Here is an 18,229-nt window from a genome sequence, read left to right on the forward strand (position 1 = left end):
CCTCTGCACACACCCCTGCCATTCTGAGTCTGCCTGAAGACGACTGAAGATATTGCGAACAGCGTTAAAAAGGACAACCGAAATACTTCAGATACATAATAAAAATTTAATAGTACAAAATAAAAATATAAAAATCAACTATTTACTTTTGGATGTTAGAAATAATATACATAATAAAGTCAATACAGTACTAATAGTGCTACAAGGTAAGAGTCCACATTTCAGATGACAGGTTACACCAATCAGGCTGATTGGTACCAAGAAGCCCACATTTCTGCTTTTATTTTATTAGGAATGTCTGGATTGTAGATAATGACACCATGTATACTTGGCAAATTTGGAAACTATAACTGTTTCTATGTATAGGTTCACATAACTGAAACTATGTGACCATCATTGTACTGACCTGGTTAAATCCTCACACTGAAAAGAATAGGAAACATTTCCCCATAGCAGTTACTAAACTGCCACAGTGCCAAAAGAAAAAGGCCCCTCTCTCCTTCTGAACACAGGCAACCACTGAGGCACATGTATGCAAGGAGTTAAAAAATAAAAAGGCAATTTTATGCTATCTGCTAGGTTTAAACTTACAGCCTGATTTTTAGATACAGCGCTTCTGGTCTATAGAGACAGAAGAAGTAAGGAACGTTGAAGTGTCAGGGAATACAACCTTGCTATCCTTCAATACCAAATCTTAGTGATTTTTAGGATTGCTTCTATGGCCTGTTCCCACCGGGCTAGCTCAGGGAGGGCCAGTGGTGGATAAAAACTAAAGAAAACAAACTTCAAGGCTAGAATTTCATCTTCTAAATGTAGAGATTTGAACAGAGCCCTTGACAAGAGTTGATGTAGAAATGCTAGCCAGGATGAAAATGCTAGACAGGGACAAAAAAAAAAAAAAAAAAAAAAAAAAAAAAGGCATGCTGAAATTTAAATGAAACACCCAAAAGCAGGCCTTTTTGATATAGGCAATTCTTCCACAAAAGTAGTTCCTATTGCATGGTAAATTTCCAGTTCTGAGTCAATGCTTTGGTGGGGTAATTTAAAGAAACATACATTCTATGAGAGTCAGCTGTAGAATCCAATCAACAAAATAAAGTAGATAAAATGTGAGGAAAAAAAAACCACACTTCTCAATTTTTTTCATGCAATAAGCATTCCCGTCTTAAATCTGTTTTTTTCATAAATAATGTCTATTTCCCAGGAAGCTTGTATTATGAGCCAAGTTCAAATGTGTTCTTATAGTTGACTATTAAAGAATGTCCTGAGGTTTATTCATCATTATCTGTAGAAAAGAAAGAAAAAAAAATCACTTCAATTTAATTCAAGCAGTGTCTATATTTTTTATAAAAAGCATTTTTCCTCTCTAAAGATTAGTTCAGCATTAAATATAATTTTTTATAATAGCACATATTCATTGTACAACATCCAGACAGTATTACAAAGAATGAAGGTACAAAATTTCAAAGACATCTAGTGTTACAGTTAAGTACATATAAATCCACAGATTGCCTTGTGAGTCAGAAATAACTAAGAAAATTAGACCAAGATGTAAGCTTGGGACATGAGGCTTCCACAAGGATACACAAGAGAAAGATGAATAAAGTGCGGGAGCACGAGAAGCAAGGTTATGAGCGCTCATGGTAGAGTCTCTGTGCTGGGTACGCCAGGTACCGCTCTAGCGTTCTCCATGTGGTAAAAGCCTCACGATAGAATACTGTGTGACAAATGATGTTATACTTCAATGTCTGCACGCCATTCCATTTTATGAATGTGACACAATGCATTAGCTATTCTTACTTACATAAACCACGAGAATGTTTATTCTTTCACACACTGTTGGAGGAATGAAGCACACTGACTTGTTTATCACTTCTGTGCCCAGTGATTTCAAGCATCGTGTCAAATAGTACAAGCTGTGCAGCCACCTACTTCCTACTCACTCCCTGCGTGCTTAGTATGTCCACAACACTTCTCCTGGTCTCCAGGGCATGAAAATATTTGAAAAAGTCCCTGAGTTAGTTCCCAATCTTCACTCATCTTCTCTACTGTGTTTGCAGCCTTCTGTACAGTAGGGTGCATATTGATTCGTGACAAACTGCCATTCATCTTCGACACCCAGCTTCCATGTCTTCTGCAGGACCCAGCTGCACCCTGCCACCACTGTTTCATCCCATAGAGTGACATCAATGCTCCATGTAACTTAAACATCCTTCGATTGCTTCCAATGTCACACACCACTCTACTACATACTGCTTCCGAGTTATACATTGCTTCAGATTATCAGGAAAGCAATGAGCACGCGCATGCCTTCCTAGCATGAACACAGTTTAACTTTTGGTACTGATTTGATATTTAAGAAAACGCATATTACAAGCAGTAAACTTTTCTACTTTGGTGGCCTTTCCTTCTTTTCTAGGGACATTTTTAAGGGCACTAGATTGATGTATATTTTTCTTGCTTATTCTTTTCACTGTTATTAAACATATGCAAAAGTATATAGGTTTAGATGTCATATGTCGTATCACATATGACTTATTTAACTTAGGTTTTTGGGCTTATGTATATTGATAACTTTAGATTTGGCTCATTTAAATAGCAGTATAGAATTTCACTACATAAACACAATATAAAACTCCATCTAAGGGGTTGGGGATTTAGCTCAGTGGTGGAGCGCTTGCCTAGGAAGCGCAAGGGCCTGGGTTTGGTCCCCAGCTCCAGCTCCAGGGGAAAAAAAAAAAAAAAAAACCTCCATCTAAAACGGATGTGAAGGGAAGGTACATTGAAAACGAATCCCGGGGCTGGGGATTTAGCTCAGTGGTAGAGCGCTTACCTAGGAAGCGCAAGGTCCTGGGTTCGGTCCCCAGCTCCGAAAAAAAGAACCAAAAAAAAAAAAAGAAAACGAATCCCAAGCTTGGTCTGCTGATGCTCAATGGGAGGACTTAGCAGTCTCTGCCGATTCTCCATGGACCACACTACACTCCATGGACCACACTACATTCATTCTCTTCTTGTGAAGGAGCTCCTAGAATCAGTTTAGGTAACCTACACAATTACTACCTCTGTTTGACCCCTGACTCTGGAAAGCCACTCTCTATAGGCTTGGTAGTAGTTAAGTTTATCTAGAGAGAGAGTTATTAATGCTCACCAAACCTGCACTGTAACAGTTATCATGGGAGCTGGACAGCTGAGGTCATTTTAGTGGACTCAGACATTTTCTAGTGGAATTAAACAGAAATGATATCAGGCAATCATTTAAAAAGTTAGAATTTTGTTTGTGGTATGGGTATACACATGAGAACAGGTGTGTGTGGGTGCATCTGTCTATGTGGACATATGCATAGACTACCAGTTGATGATGGCATGGTTTCCTCAATCTCTTCACCTCACTTTTGAGACATTCTTTCCAGAGAACTTTCTTTGTAATGTCCCTTGCTAGTTTTACTTTGAATGAGCTACATCAAATTTTGCCATAGAGAATAAAGGTGTGTAAGCATCATGTACATGACATGATTTAAATATCTCTTAGATATGATCTAAAACACAGCTATCCATAAGACTTCTTGATTTGAGATCGCATTGCTGCATGTGAGAAGGCTCCCAGGGACTACCTAGCACTTAACCATCTAATGTTTAGCACAGTGTGCTGCTGGCTTTTATGCAGATCGTGTACTTGATATGAGCTCAGTCAGTAGCTGTAGCGGTAAGTTAAAGTATGCTATTGGGTACACTAAGATGCTTCTCAAGGTTTCTAGGGCGTTCTGTCTTTTGTTATTATTTGTAAAGGCAGCCACACGGCTCTAAGACTTCGATTTTCTCCCCAGACTGAAGAGATTACAGCCAGGCTCCATCTTTTCTGTTCACTGCTCACCACAGTGAAGTGGATCCTGCTTCTCGAGGGCTGTATGGCTCAGCCTAGCTTTTGGCCGTGAAGGTGAATGGGCGTCTGTGGAGACAGGCACCCTTTAGAACCACTCAGCGGGGCCAGTTCTCCCTGTGGCTCACTTGACTGTCACGGTTCTCCACTGAAGGGGCAACACAAGATCAAAGCTTTTCAGAATCGTGACAAGCAATGCCGCAGCTGGGGCACACTGCTGCCCACTCTTGGGGAAGCTGAAGGACCAGTCGGTTGGGACTGGAGCTGGCTAGAGCTCACCACAGATTTTCTGAAATAGAATCATTCTCTGGCCTTGTGCTGTTAGCTTACACAATGATATGAAATCCTATAAATCCAAAAGTTACAGGTCATTTCTCATCTCAGAATAATACAGATAGAGCTCAAGATCTCAGTAAAATCAGGAACCTAAAAGTTTCAGACACTGGTTAGAGACTTTCATCCTAATGATCAAGTAATCTTTTATCATTTCATAAAATAAAACACCTATTTTATAGTAATATAACTGAGGGACATTTTCAAAGTCTTAACACTTCGGATATAGTGAGATCTATAGACCTTTTGATTCTGTTGTACCTGGGGGTGGGCTGGGCTGGGAACCCTTTCCCTTAAAGAGATCAGTATTAAACTGAATTCAAGGAACTACATGAAGCTGGCTATGCACAGTGGTGGAGGAAAGGCAGGAGGTGCAAGTGCTTGAGGCTATTCTAGAGTGTGTGGCAGGACCTTGTCTCCAACAAGAACAAAGACAGCACAGATTCCCGTAACTGCTGACCTGTAAGGCGAGTTTGCTTGGCCCGGTGGACTCTGACTGTATGAGTCCAGTTGCTGGCTTCACTGTAAAGTATTTCAAGTTTTCACATTATCAGATTTAACATTTTTAACATTATCAGATTTTTATTCCATCTCTTCTTTTGTGCTTATTTAATATTCTGTGTTCTCATATTTTTAAAACTTATTTTAATTTTTGTATCTGGATGTATTTTTAAAATTGATCTTATTTTTTAATAGGAAGGAATATAAATATATTTTAATAAAAATTGCATTGTTAAAATTAAATGTCACTATTTAAAAATCCTCTATTTTAGTCTATGAATTCAATCTTTAAAGTATTAATTTTGGCAACCATGTTACAAATAAATTCATGCTCCAAATTTCACATTTCCTTACTATGCAAAACAGCTCAATGGTACATAATTGATGAGAATTATTCTAATTTTTAGAGCTTGAGCTTTTAATTAGGAGACTTAAAATTTTTTGCTCAAGGGCTGGAAAGATGGCTTAGTGAGTAAGTATACAGGTTCAATTCTCAGCACTCATATGGTGGCTGAAAATCGTCTGTAGCACTAGTTCCAGGGGATCTGATGCCCTCAATATGGCTTCTGTGGGAAATGTATACACAAATGCATACACATACATGCAGGCCAAACACACATGCACATAAAATAAACAAGACATTAAAATTCACTCAAATGTTACTTTCAAACTAAAGGACAGTGACTTAGACCTAAGGCAGCAAAATCATGTGACAGGGCGGAGGGAATTTTGTAGTTGCTTCAAAGTGTCAGATAGGCTCTAGCACAGACCACATCACAGCCCATCTGATGGGAGAGCCTCATCCTACATCTGCCATCCTTTCTTCTTCTCACACTTGTTTCAAATATGAAGACACAGGGAAACTCACCTTCCTGATAGGCTCCGTCTGCCATGACTAGATGCAGAATCTTGGCATAAAGGTGCTGATGCTCAGTGCCCAAGATGTTCTCGACTATGGTTGAAGAAATTTCAATATTTTCATCTTCATCCTCATGAATAGCCTATACCAAATTACCAAATGTAAGTTAAAATGGGAGTAATAGCCTGGGGACCATGATAATGACCAGCACGGCTAGCGCTCCCGAAAGGTACAATAGTGTCACTTGTAGTGGTAACCAACAGCTGTCTAATCAGACTTGGGCCTGCTCGACAGGGGAAATTATGCCTAATACTAGAAACCTAGCCACTGTATGAAGCTGGTGACGTCAGGGATCTTAGAGAAAACCCACTACTGCTGCTTCCCTAAACTAGCCTGATTCCTAACTACATCCAAGTACTTACCATTGGAACCACAGCTGAGTGTGGATCTCACCGCACAACACAGAAGCTTATCTCTACAATAGCAGGAGACCATTACACATAGCTAAATCTAGTTAAAATACGGAGAATAAACCACCATAGGAATTGACGACCCCAACTGATACATGTGCAATTCTTTTCTGTGTATGTTTAACACCAGTGGTTAAAGAGGAGGCTGTGAACTTGGGAGGGGCCATAGGAGGAGGCAGGAAGAGAGAGCAGGAGAAAGGATGCAGTTAAATTGTAATAGTTAGTGTGCCAATGCTGACTTCAAGGGGAGCCTTGGTTGTGAGCAGAGATACTGACAGTAATGACGTGAGGAACAAAGGCAGCCAACATTCCCTCCTCGTCAGCTGCAGACAGCTTCCAGACAGAATATCCCCAGTTCACGTACCTTTACTTTCTCATAGACCTCAAAGAACTTTTCAAAGCCCATTTCTTGTTCCAAGTGAAGTCTTAGTTCCTCTAAATGGTTAAAGACACTGTCATATTCACACTCACTAGTAGTCTCAGCATCACTGTTATCTAAAAAAAAAAAAGTACTTTATGAATAAAAGTAATTCTTATAATAATAGACTAGCATCAATGACAAGCGAATTATGGCTTCTTGCTGCATCCATCTACCTTTAATATAAGCAATCTTTACTAGGGTATCTGGACATCAAAGTACATATAAAGCTGTCTTACCCAGGAATCTTACTTTGAGAATTGTGTCCTTAACGACATAAGTAGTAAATCAGACTACTACAGAAGACTCCCGAAACCTCACTATTAAATTTTAGTTAGGGAACAAACAGAATGTTCTGAAATGAAGCAACCAAACTCACGACGACAGCTTGACCAGCACGGAACAACATGCAAAGGCACACATGCAGATGAGCCAAGAAGCACACACCAAACTAAACTAAATCCTCAGCTCCACTACTGGACAAAAGTCCCGGAGCGGGGGCCAAAGCAGAGTCACTTAACAGAAGAGCTGAGAGGCTGTTGGTACGTCTGTGTGGAGTACACAGTAAGCACAGGACAGACAGATGCACACATCAGCTGGAAGGCTGAACATGTCGGATCAGATACCAGGAACCATCTCCTGCGTGAACTGTCTGAGCAGAGAGACCCACAGGCGCTCCGCTGTGGGCAGCCGCAAACACACACCTGAGTGCCATTCCTCGTTTAGGGCGCTTTCACTGCTGGGGTTGTCCTCCTCATCTGGGACATCTGTCCCTCTTGCTGCCCGCTCCACATTGCTGCTTTTTAAGACAGACTCTTCCTCCTCACTGTATTCGTCACCGGGTTGCTCCCTAAGCAGCTGCTCCATTGAGGCCTGAAGCTCCTGTAAATCTGTGTCAGTTTCTTCAAATACACTGAAATTTAAAGAATTAAACTGAACATTACCTAAACTTTAACTTATTTCGAAACAGTGCCTCTACAAAAACATAAGCACTTTTTCTCACTTCTAAAAGGACTAATTGTGGATAAAAAGAAGTCTGGATAAACATATCCAGTTTTTAACTAAGGAAATGAGGATGAATACAACTGAGAAAAGTAGTACAGGAGGGATTTCTGCAATTTATAAGGAGATGATTTACTTAAATTGGTCCTGACTTACTGAGGAGACCTATGCAGCTATTAACATCAGTCACCGCTTAAACTTTGCAACAATGTTCTGTGTCCGTGTGTCCCAGTCATAGCTGGATAATTTAAGACAGCAAAGATGTTTATCATTTGTCTTTTAAGAATGAAGAGTCAAATGTTTAAAAGAAATTTGGAAAAACCATGTAATTTTGAAAGTTCACAATTTTTATGTAAATACTAGCTCTGTACTGTATGCAAGGATTTCCATGTGAATGCATTTGAGACATGTATTCAAGGCCATGCATATTATTTTTTAGGCTAATGGGATGATGATACAGTGAATATAAGAGACATCAAAAATTTATCTTTATGTATATATTCCCAAAAATAATTCTAAAATATGTAAATAGATTTCCCAAGAATAAAATAACTACCATAATCCTCACAGAATTTTGCTTTCAAGGCATTGGTCAGCATTTAAATTATATTTCCTGAGATTTAAAACGTGGAATAATTTATAGGTAAAATCCTATATGTATATAGCATACGAGTTTACTAAGCAGTTTTATGCTATTTAAGTTTTATCCAAATGAAACTCATTAGAGACATGAAAATATACAAGTGACCTTATCAAGCATCTTCAACCTCTGTCTTTGGGCACTTGTACAATAACTAGAAATTCAGTTCTAAAACTTCAGGTTCGTCTCTGAGGACAAACATGAAGCTGAGGAATTACCTGATGTGTGAGGACAAGGGATGAGGTCCCTAGGCACGAGTCCCTGGACTAGGAATGCAATGCTGAGTAAGGTACAGGGTTGGAGAGGACCCTTCCCAAAGTTAACAGTTAACTCCCAAATATAATACTTTGTGAGACCTTGAAAACAATTTACATTAATGGACAAAGAAAATGATCATTTGCACAGAAATACCTTTATTTTGTACTTATAGCAATTTGACTTAGTGGACGCTACAGATGTGATCAGAACAAAACTTGGTGCTTAATGAGAAGCCTAATGCATCATGGAACCTTTGCTATGAAGACTAAATGTTGACCTGTGGATAACCCACTTGTCAGCTAGAGAAAAACATGGCCAAGACGTACAAATGGGAGTTAAATTCCTGAGGCTGGCCTGACTGCTGCTTAAGAAAAATGTGAGGAGATCTAATGTGTGAAATCAGCACTCAAATATCCGTGTTAGGTATCTGGCCCTAAGCTTAGTTTTTTTGTTTTTTTGTTTTTAATTCATTTATTATATATAAGTACACTGTAGCTGTCCTCAGACACACCAGAAGAGGGCATCAGATCTCTTTACAGATGGTTGTGAGCCACCATGTGGTTGCTGGGAATTGAACTCAGGACCTCTGGAAGAGCAGTCCAGGCTCTTAACCACTGAGCCATCTCTCCAGCCCCTAAGCTTAGTTTTCAGTTGGCTTTCATGTTGTAAAATCTGGAGAAAGGTACCGATCCAAGTGGGTTTTCCAAGACAGGCCAGTCGATATAGAACAGCACTTAGAATAATTTTGTTAGTTACAGCTGGCTCACTTACAGTGTCCATTTTACTTACGCCCGAGGAAAAACCCCACAGCCAACACTTTGTCACCAATGAAGTGCTGCATGCTGTGTTCACCCCATGAGCTGACTAACACAGGGCTAGAGGGACCTTCCTCCAAACCACCCACCCACAGGCCTCTAAGAGGGCTGATGAGACAGTGGAGCGTCGTTAGGAACTTGAGAAGTAACGTGTCAAAGGCAGCAATCCTGATTGCAACTGCAACCTCCTGCAGGCTACTACTCTACACTGAGCTACACCCCTGCACCCTGCACCCCTGCACCCTGCAGGATAGACTCCTCCTGTGCTGTGCTGCTTCTAGCACCTCATTACAGGATATTTTGACTTTATTCCTCCCAGGTTGTCATACTTGTCTGAGGTGGTTGGCTAAAATTACAGAGGTTAAGAAGGATTCCTATCTAAGGCTTGGCCAACATTTCCTATAACTTACAGAAATGTTGTTCTATTTCCTTCCTGAGTTCTCTATTTCCCATGAATCACAAGAAAGGAATTTTCTGTATGCAACAAAGTTACATGCAAAACACACACACACACACACAGAGTTACCTTACTCCACTCCCACATATACCACACAAAATCACCATGGATACATCCTAAAATTAAACATTACAAGGTAGATATTAATCTTTTAGGCATCTTTTTTCCTGATAAAATGCAGAGTGCTTAAGACTTCCCTATTTCCCATCTCAGTCCCGGTATAATGGAGATTTCACTGTTCAACAGTCATTATCCTGTGAAAATGATTTAATCACTGTTTAGTAATTACTTACTATAGTCACATCAGTTTACTAGATGGATGTTAATGGGAAAAAAGACAGTGAGCATAAATATAAACTAATTTTATGTGCCTCAAATGACACAGTGGAAGGTTGATTATACTTGAACAAAGTTGTAAGAGCTTGAAGGGTGATGAAAAGCCAACTGTAGGCCGCGCTCTCTGGACTTTGAAGAAAACTACAATTCAGATGTCCAAGTGATACTGGCGTTTGTTAGTGGTCCCATACTTACATGTCCTCGCAATCCGAGGGCCCTTCTTTAATATGTTCATCCTCAAGCTCCTCTATTTCAAGACTGTCTTGATGAACGTCTCCCACAGTGGGAACATCCATTAGGGTTCTGAAGAGCTTGGAAAGGTCTGGAAGTGAACAGGTCCTCAGCATCTACAGAGAGGTTCACAGATTGTCCATTAGGAGGAAGAGGATTAAAAGCAAAGGGAGGAATCAGAGGTGATATAATTACAATACCAAAATTATATGTTAGAACTAAAGAATTCAAAGGTGACTTGCTTGAGGTTACAACTCAATTTCCTTAAAGTTCAGCTCATGTAAGCAACACTAAACAGACTTAGTAAGCACTCATATGCATGTATGCGTGTACAATAATTAAAGGAGAGGCCATGAAAGGATGTGTGAGTACACAGGAGGAGCTGGAGGCGGAGATGGAGGAACGGGAATGATGCAAATGGAGTACTCGTGAGAAAATACCAAAAAATTAAAAATTCAGCTAATGTTTTTTCATAAAGAAAATTAGACTCGTGAGTAATGACTGGGCTTTAGCATGGCAGTTCAGTTAGGTCAGCTTTTACAGAGTGGAGAGTGGTTAGTGTGGTGATACACATGGCCTGCAAATGCCAATCTGCTGACAATCAGGCGGTGTGAGAAGTGCCCATTTGTTCTTTCTGCACTGGGCTTCTCCTGCCTTCCTGTGGTCAGCTCTCCTTGTGCAGACTTGCTGAGAGCTGAAGGAGTTGTCTGGAGCGCGGTGCAGCTCTGTGACGTACAACCAGCCCCTGTGCAGTGCTTATTCCGAGGAGTGGCTGGCTGGCTGACATGGGGCAAATCAGTGACCTTACATCAGTGTAAAGAGAAACCTGCCTTTGCCTCCCCGAGAACGGGGCTGAGCGGGGTCCTCAAGCTCAGATGGAAGGCTATCAGGACGAGCTCGTCGAGGCCAATGGGGAAAAGCATTTATACAACACCAAGAAGAAAGTAGGCCAACTATGCTAATGGAAAAACAGACAGACAGCGAAGGTGCGGAAAATGAAATCAGTGTTGGCCAAGAGCAGGAATGATTGGAAGCGACTCTGTTCATCGACCCTTCAACAATTAGCATGTGACGAATAGATACGAGACAGACAGCTGAACACACGTGTCTGGGCTGGGCTAACTCTAAAGGAATCCGAGATCGAAATGTGAGTCCTAGGCGCTGAGGAGCTCTGAATTACAGGGAAGGCTTTGAAGAAAGCATAGTGCTTCACACAGTGACAGAAATTTGCATATTTGGCCAATTTTCTTAGTGCAGCGTTTTCAGAATAATAAAGAACAGGTTCCCAATATTTGAACACAGTTTCTGTATTACACCAATTATGGAAATGATCATCGGTTACAAGCTGGCAAACATGGCAAAAGCAACAACAACAACAACAACACCCCAAACCCAGTGCTTGCTGAAGCATTTAAAGATGGCAATGGTGCTGAGGGATGCCTTTCAGTGACTCCTCAACTGCCACCTGTTCGGGGACTGCAGGTGCCCCCACACCCAGCTGTTGACCCACTAAGATTGGGGCCATGTGTGTAATACGGCAGTCGTACGTAAAGTAGGCACCTGTAACAATCTACTCAGGTTGACCACCAGAAATAAACAGGATACATTACATAATTAAACTGGAGAAAATTTGGCTCATCCTAGTATTTTTTAGGAACTCAGCTCAATTTTAGTTTATTCCTTTTAATAGTTAAAATAACTTTTCCCCCTCTGATATGTAGTCCAGGAATGGGACCTTCCTGCTTCTACCTACCAAGTTCCATGGTTACAGGTGTGTGCCACTATGTGTATTAATGTAACTTTTATACCCTATCATGAGATAATCCCATCAGAAGTGTACTTCAAGCGGCCATGTGATCGATACCTTACCTCTCAAGGCTTGTGCTCATCTGCTAGTGTATCTGGAGGGTAAACCTTTGTGTTCCCAGCATTCCTTGCTGGGTCTCCTTCAGACTTTGATCTGTTTTAATGCTGTCCAAGCTGGACTTGGGCTTACAATGCTCCTGCCTTGTTCTCTGCAGCATGTGAAATCATGGTCAAGTGCTGCCATTGGAGCCTTACTGTATGTTTGAAATGGTTCTGCATCTTTAGTCACAGTAAAGATATCTACTATATATTATCTGAAAAGATGTATCTACCAGAATGTTTTCTGTTCTTCTCATCTGATGGTGCTAAGCCTGAGGTCAGGCTGTTAGTCACATCACACCCCGACCTGAGGTAGGACCACGGGTCCCTTTGGCTTGTTTTGATCTCCTGACTTATTTCACATTGCTTTAAGTACATTTTGTTGGCTCAGCAGCAATGGAAAGAAATCCTAAAAATTCCGGGTAGCCCATAGCAGTGCCTGGAGAGCTTGCTTCAGTCGAGGTATGGCTTCCCCTGACTGTGTACCAGAGAGAGGCGGGCCCTGTGGCAACATCAACAGGAGAGTGCCACTGTGGGGAACCTCACATCCAAGGCAGGGCTCCGTTACGTCTTAGTACTAGGTATCTGTTGCTTTTTCTCAAAGTAAGGGAACCACATAAAACAGTGGGAGAGTTAGGTGCTAGTGTTATTAGTAATGTCACATCAAGTCCTACATCAAAGATTCTTTTCATCTTTACAAGTTTAATATAAACTATGAATTTGTAATCCTCTAGTTATGCTAATAAAGTAGTTTATTATGGGCACATTTGTTTGGCTTCTGATTGCTACTGTGAATGCTTCAACATTGTTCCCTCAAAACAGCTTTTACAAGTAATTGCTAACTTTATTCCCCAAGCTAGATTTGATCTATTATTTAAGAGAGATTAGCAGAAGCCAGAGTCTTTGAACCAAACAGTGATTCATTGCAACGAACATTTGCCAGTAAAGATGTTTGGAGGAAAGGGTATAATGTGACACATCACAGCCTCCATGGTAAGATTTAATTTTTATTTTAATTTTTTATTTTCTTTTGGGGGGAGGTTATAAGGGTGGAGGGCAGATATGGAAGATCTGGGAAAGGAGTGGAACTGGGTATATGATGTGAAATTCACAAAGAATCAATAAAATTATGTTACAAAAGAATGGATTCCAAGCAAAAGGCTTCGCATGTGCTTGGTGGGTGGGGTGGGGTGAGTGGGAAGAAACAGGTCTAACTTTGTTTCCTAAAACTGGTGCTCAAAGGGATGGAGCTCCCATGAGTTGAGGAAGCTCACACACACTGCACACTCTCAGGCTGACCCCGTGCCTGGTCACTGTAGGCAGAAGCAGTCAGACTTCCTGTCTGTACCAGGAACAGAACTGATGCTGTGGTCTTATCTGGCTGGCTCTGATGACATCCTAAATTGTGCAAATCTGAAGAGGAGTTAAGGCACAGGTGTCCACTGCATTCCTTTACTCCCCACTGGGTTATATGTTAACTTAGAACATATAACCATCTTAGAAAATCCACAGGAGTAAATATACCAATAATGTCCCTTGACTGTCACAACAAATACAGAGTTGAGATTTTCCTCTCTACTTGTTGGCATTGCTGAACTGTGAAAGCAGGTTTTCTGGCTGGAAACCAGCCAGCTCTGAGGAATAGCTTTGGAACTCAATGCCTATAGGTGCCTAAGGTGTATGTGCCTGTGGCAAGTTGCCAGAGTGTGACACGGGATGAAGACAGTGCCGCCTGGATGATTATGAACATGAGATTATTACTGTAAAGCTGCCGGCACAATACTGAAGACACCACACACATGGCTGGCAAAGCTACCTAACTGCTCTACTGACAGTGAATATTATACACTCATTAGCCACCTTTATAAAAAATTAAAGGCTAAAATTACTTCTCAAGAGATAATTGGGAGGAGTGAGAGACTGCTTGAGTTTTAGTGAGTCAGAATGTTCTAGTAACAACAGAAAATTAAGAAGACTCTGCATTATTCCAAACATATGGTCTTTTCCCCTATAAACTGAGCATGGGTGAGATAATTATTTGACAAATTGTTCTGTTAGAAAGCAAAGCAAAACAACAACAACAACAACAACAAAACAAAAACAAAAAAACCAAACCAAAACAAAACTGTACTAGCAGACTCCTCACAGTTTAACTGGCTACTCCCCATTTATGTTCCACAGTTGTCTTGTTTAGTGTTTACAATTGTATTTGACAAGGCATTCATAATAGCAATTTATCATAAAGGCATCAGCACTCGTGGCTCTTTGAAAATGCTGAGAGGAACATAAAAGGTTTCAAGCAGCCCAGGAAGCAGCCAGGTCAACCGTGCCGACCAGAGGTCTGTCCCTGAACTCTGTCAGAGGCACTAAGGCAGGGTCTGGGGTCGGGCAGGACGCTGCACCTCAGACACTCCAGACCGTGCTTCTATCAACACTTTCCTTTTTTTTTCTTTCTTTCTTTCTTTCTTTCTTTCTTTCTTTCTTTCTTTCTTTCTTTCTTTTTTTTTTTTTAAAGAATGAACACTTTGTTGTTTGAACAGAATCACTGGCAAATCACAAAACCCTTCTATAAAAAGTTGGGCTAGGAATTTTCCCATTTTCAACAAAGAGGCTAGTCACTTTTCCAGAATAGACTCTTGGTGAAATTAAGTCTTTTCTATCCTATTTATTAACCTTATCTTTTTCTCATTTGCTATATAAGTCATACAGACCTCCTGCCAACCAACCACATAAATGCCCTTGCAGGACCACACAGAGTAACAACTGTTGTGGGCCACTCTGCAAAATGGGACCATTATAAAAAGAGATTTGTTCCTTTGTTAATCCAGATTCTGCAACTTATAAAAGGAAGATCATGAGAAATCCACAACTTTATTTTATTTTGACTTTTTAAAATTTACTGTTCCGAATCTCCAATTTGCTGTTATATCTAGTTTTTATCAAACCATTGCACTTTAATTACCTTAGGAGATCTGCTGTTTGCAGTAGAAATGGACTTGAAACCATCCCTTCTTACCAAATCTAACGGAACCAGCTGGACGTGGTGGTATATTACCTGTACTTGGCAGGCACAGACAGGGAAGGAGAAAGCTTGAGGCCATCCTGGGTAGAAAGTGAGACCCTGTACAAAGAATCCTCCAGAAGAGAAATCTTTTCCAGAGGGAAAAACACGGGAAGCTTTCTCCTGAGCAACTCATATTTTCTAGCTTCAGATATCTAGCAGGGTTTATAGCTTCCATTTCACTTTGACTACCTATGACATAGATAAATACATTAACGTTACTGACTATTGTTAACAGTTGTTAATGGCTTGCTGATGTATAATGAACAGCCTTAAATACAATTTATATATTTGGGTGTAATCTTCAACATGTCTGAATCATTGCTTAAGTGAGTAGTGTAAAGGGAAGAACAGACGGCCAGGACCCAAGCTTGTTCCAGACCATCACTTAGGGCTCCACTGATGGACAGTGTTAATGAAAGCATTACTCTGACTGCAGTCCTACAGTGATCAACTTAACCACTAATTACTATCTGTGTGGGTGGTTAATTGTACAATTCAGTTAACTAACATTACATCTGGGTTTTGCAAAAAGACCTATTTAAAGTACACTGGATGAATGCTTAGGATTATTTCCTGAGTCTTAGAGCTCTGAGGTTATGTCTAAGGAAGCTGTGAGGCAGAGGACAGGCGGGGCAAGGAGACAGGGATAAAGTGAGCAACAACTACTTGGATCTCTTCACACACCGAGTCCCTTGTTTGGAAATGAAATAAATTCCATCATACCAAAATCCCAAACAAAACACTCCAGGGAAGATCTAAGCCCACATACTTGAACACTATTAGTTAGGAATAACAATGATTGGCTTCCTACTTTCTTCACACTTTGATATTTTAACAAAAAACATTTTTAAAATGTGAATGAATGTTTACCTGCATGTATGTCGTGTGTGCAGTGCCTGCAATGCCAGAAGAGAGCAGTGGACGCCCTGGGACTAGACTAGAGTTACAGACAGTTGTGAGCTGCCATGTGGGTTCTGGAAATTGAAAAAGGGAAGAATAGCCAGGGTTCTTAACTGGTGAGCCTTTCTCCAACCTCACCTCCTTCACGGGCCCCAATACCTCAAGCACACGGTGCTGCTCTGTAACATCTCCTTCTGCTTTAGATGTTCAAGGCCCAAACCTTTCTAACATCAGCACTGGAAACCTCCTCCTCTTAACTGTGAAGCAGCCTTAAGCATTTCTTCTCTCTGGCACACTATTCATTTTCATTTCTCCTTATAGGAATTATCACAATGTTTTTCACTCAATTTATTCCCTCTCGGCTACAAACATTGTATCATTACTACAAGCATAGTATCTAACATACAATACAGCTTGATGTGCATTGGTTGAATTGATGTGAATAATTACCCACTTTAAGTAAGTGTGTATGTGTGTAAAACTTGTGAGTAGGATAACTTAAGGGGGATCACATTCTAGTGGAACATAAACAATAAAAAGTAAGTAACCAAGATAAATTGTTTTTAAATAGCTACTATGAAATAAACAAAAAGGTAACTCAGGATGGAAATTCCTGTCCTTAAGGCTTGTGAGGATAATATTTGAGAGGCAATGCTTAAAAGTCAGAAACGAGTTAGAACTGAGCAGAACAAAGAGACACTCAGTCTGGCCATGGCTGACAGAAAGTACAGTCTGTAAACACAGGAAGAGCTCGACCACCAAAGGGAGAGAGAACAAGAGCAAGTTTGAGGTGAGTCAGGAAGGTTCTTAATGTCTTGTCAAATCTTACAGACCATGGTGAAGAGTGAATGCAACTTAATAGCAGCAGAAAGTCTCAAGCCTTAAACACAGCGCTGACTTGATATGGTATCTGACTTGATAACCCCAAAGCATGTAACATGAATGCTGGTCCCTCTACATGGGAAGAGCTCTGGAACAGGCTGAGACATGAGAAGGTCTCCAGGACTTTAGCTAAGTATAGGCAATAAATCTTGTTGCCTACAGAGTCCTCAGGATTTACCATGCCATCCTTTCAAACAGCATGGATGAATATAAATATAACTGTTCAAACTCACTTACAAAAAGGGACAGATGCCTTTCTTGTTGAAAGAAGAGAAAATCGGCTTTGGCTGAATTGTGCACACTGCACATTCCATACATGTGTTAATGTAAAACATGCATGTTACTGTTAGAAGTTTATACATTCACAGAGGAAAACCACCAGACAACACGGAAGGTAAAGCACCCCTGAAAAGATTGAAAAGATTTACCCTCAGATATGCTGAGAAGAATGCTGAGCTGCCGAGACATTTATTCCAGCATCCTACGAAATTCAGACGCACAGATTACTTTAAAAGCTGCTTCCTTGGGGATCTGCATCCGAAACAGTTTCAAAACAGCTAGCTAGGATGGTGGAGCCTTGCAGACTGCTCCAGGCAGGGCTCAGTTAAGTCCTACATCTTCACATCACACAGAGACTAAACAACAAATATTACAGCTAGCTTGCTTAAGACTAGCCAATATCCCAATTTCCTTAGATCTCCAAAAGAGACACTGTCTCCAGACAGCAGGGCACAATTTTAAGAGAATGAAGGCCTCATTCCCAAGAGGTAAGGTGTGTACATTTTGTTCAGTTGATGGATGATGAATCGTGGATGTTTGTCATTGTTATAGGGGGCTGGATGCAAATTATTAATGATCTTGGTAAAAAGGGAAACAAACTAGAGGAAGTTAGATTCAGAAATTCCTTTCTCTATTTCCTCTATCCTTTTTTTCACTTCTGTTTAGAGTTAAGGGAAAAGGGGGATAAGGGGTGAAAAGAAAAATGGGGATAAGGGATAAAAAGAAAATGGGAGGATATAGGACTGATAAAATAAAGGGTTTATTATTGAACCTACTGTTAGGTCAATGAGCAATAACAAGCCAAATATTTTATATTTGATATGGACTTTGTATATTGATACAGGTTTACAATTGTATTTTTGTTACAACATACTGCATATATGTTTCAACTTTGTTTAAATATTGTACCTAATTTCTAGTCCTTTTGAAAGCTCATATTACAAACTATTTAGGATAATTAAGAAATGCCATTTAATAGTCAACCAAATTTATGGTCATGTT

General features: G+C 40.4%; 2 protein-coding genes and 1 long non-coding RNA gene across 9 annotated transcripts in view; 2 read left to right on the plus strand and 1 right to left on the minus strand.

The window, feature by feature from the left end:
• The window catches only part of Erich1 (glutamate-rich 1), a gene marked incomplete at its 5' end in the record, with an annotated part of 52,793,804 nt that overhangs the window by 4,440,987 nt on the left and 48,334,588 nt on the right, over positions 1-18,229 (plus strand).
• Positions 1-18,229, plus strand: part of LOC148000518 (uncharacterized) — a 101,150-nt gene that overhangs the window by 1,279 nt on the left and 81,642 nt on the right. The window lies entirely within an intron of this gene.
• Positions 84-18,229, minus strand: part of Nek1 (NIMA-related kinase 1) — a 128,705-nt gene continuing 110,559 nt past the window's right edge. For 5 of the 6 annotated variants that reach the window (XM_087587812.1, XM_087587810.1, XM_087587811.1 and 2 more), the window contains 5 exons: positions 10,162-10,313; positions 7,163-7,371; positions 6,405-6,535; positions 5,580-5,712; positions 84-1,285 (listed from right to left, as the gene is read on the minus strand). In XM_087587812.1, the coding sequence (XP_087443938.1) occupies positions 1,272-1,285; positions 5,580-5,712; positions 6,405-6,535; positions 7,163-7,371; positions 10,162-10,313 (639 nt within the window). In that variant the 3' untranslated portion in view covers positions 84-1,271. The remainder of the gene's footprint in view (positions 1,286-5,579; positions 5,713-6,404; positions 6,536-7,162; positions 7,372-10,161; positions 10,314-18,229) is intronic. The other variant, NM_001106082.4, reaches the window with a different exon arrangement.

The sequence above is a fragment of the Rattus norvegicus genome, chromosome 16 (genome assembly GCF_021556685.1).
Source record: "Rattus norvegicus strain SHRSP/BbbUtx chromosome 16, alternate assembly SHRSP_T2T, whole genome shotgun sequence".
Taxonomy (NCBI): Eukaryota; Metazoa; Chordata; class Mammalia; order Rodentia; family Muridae; genus Rattus; species Rattus norvegicus.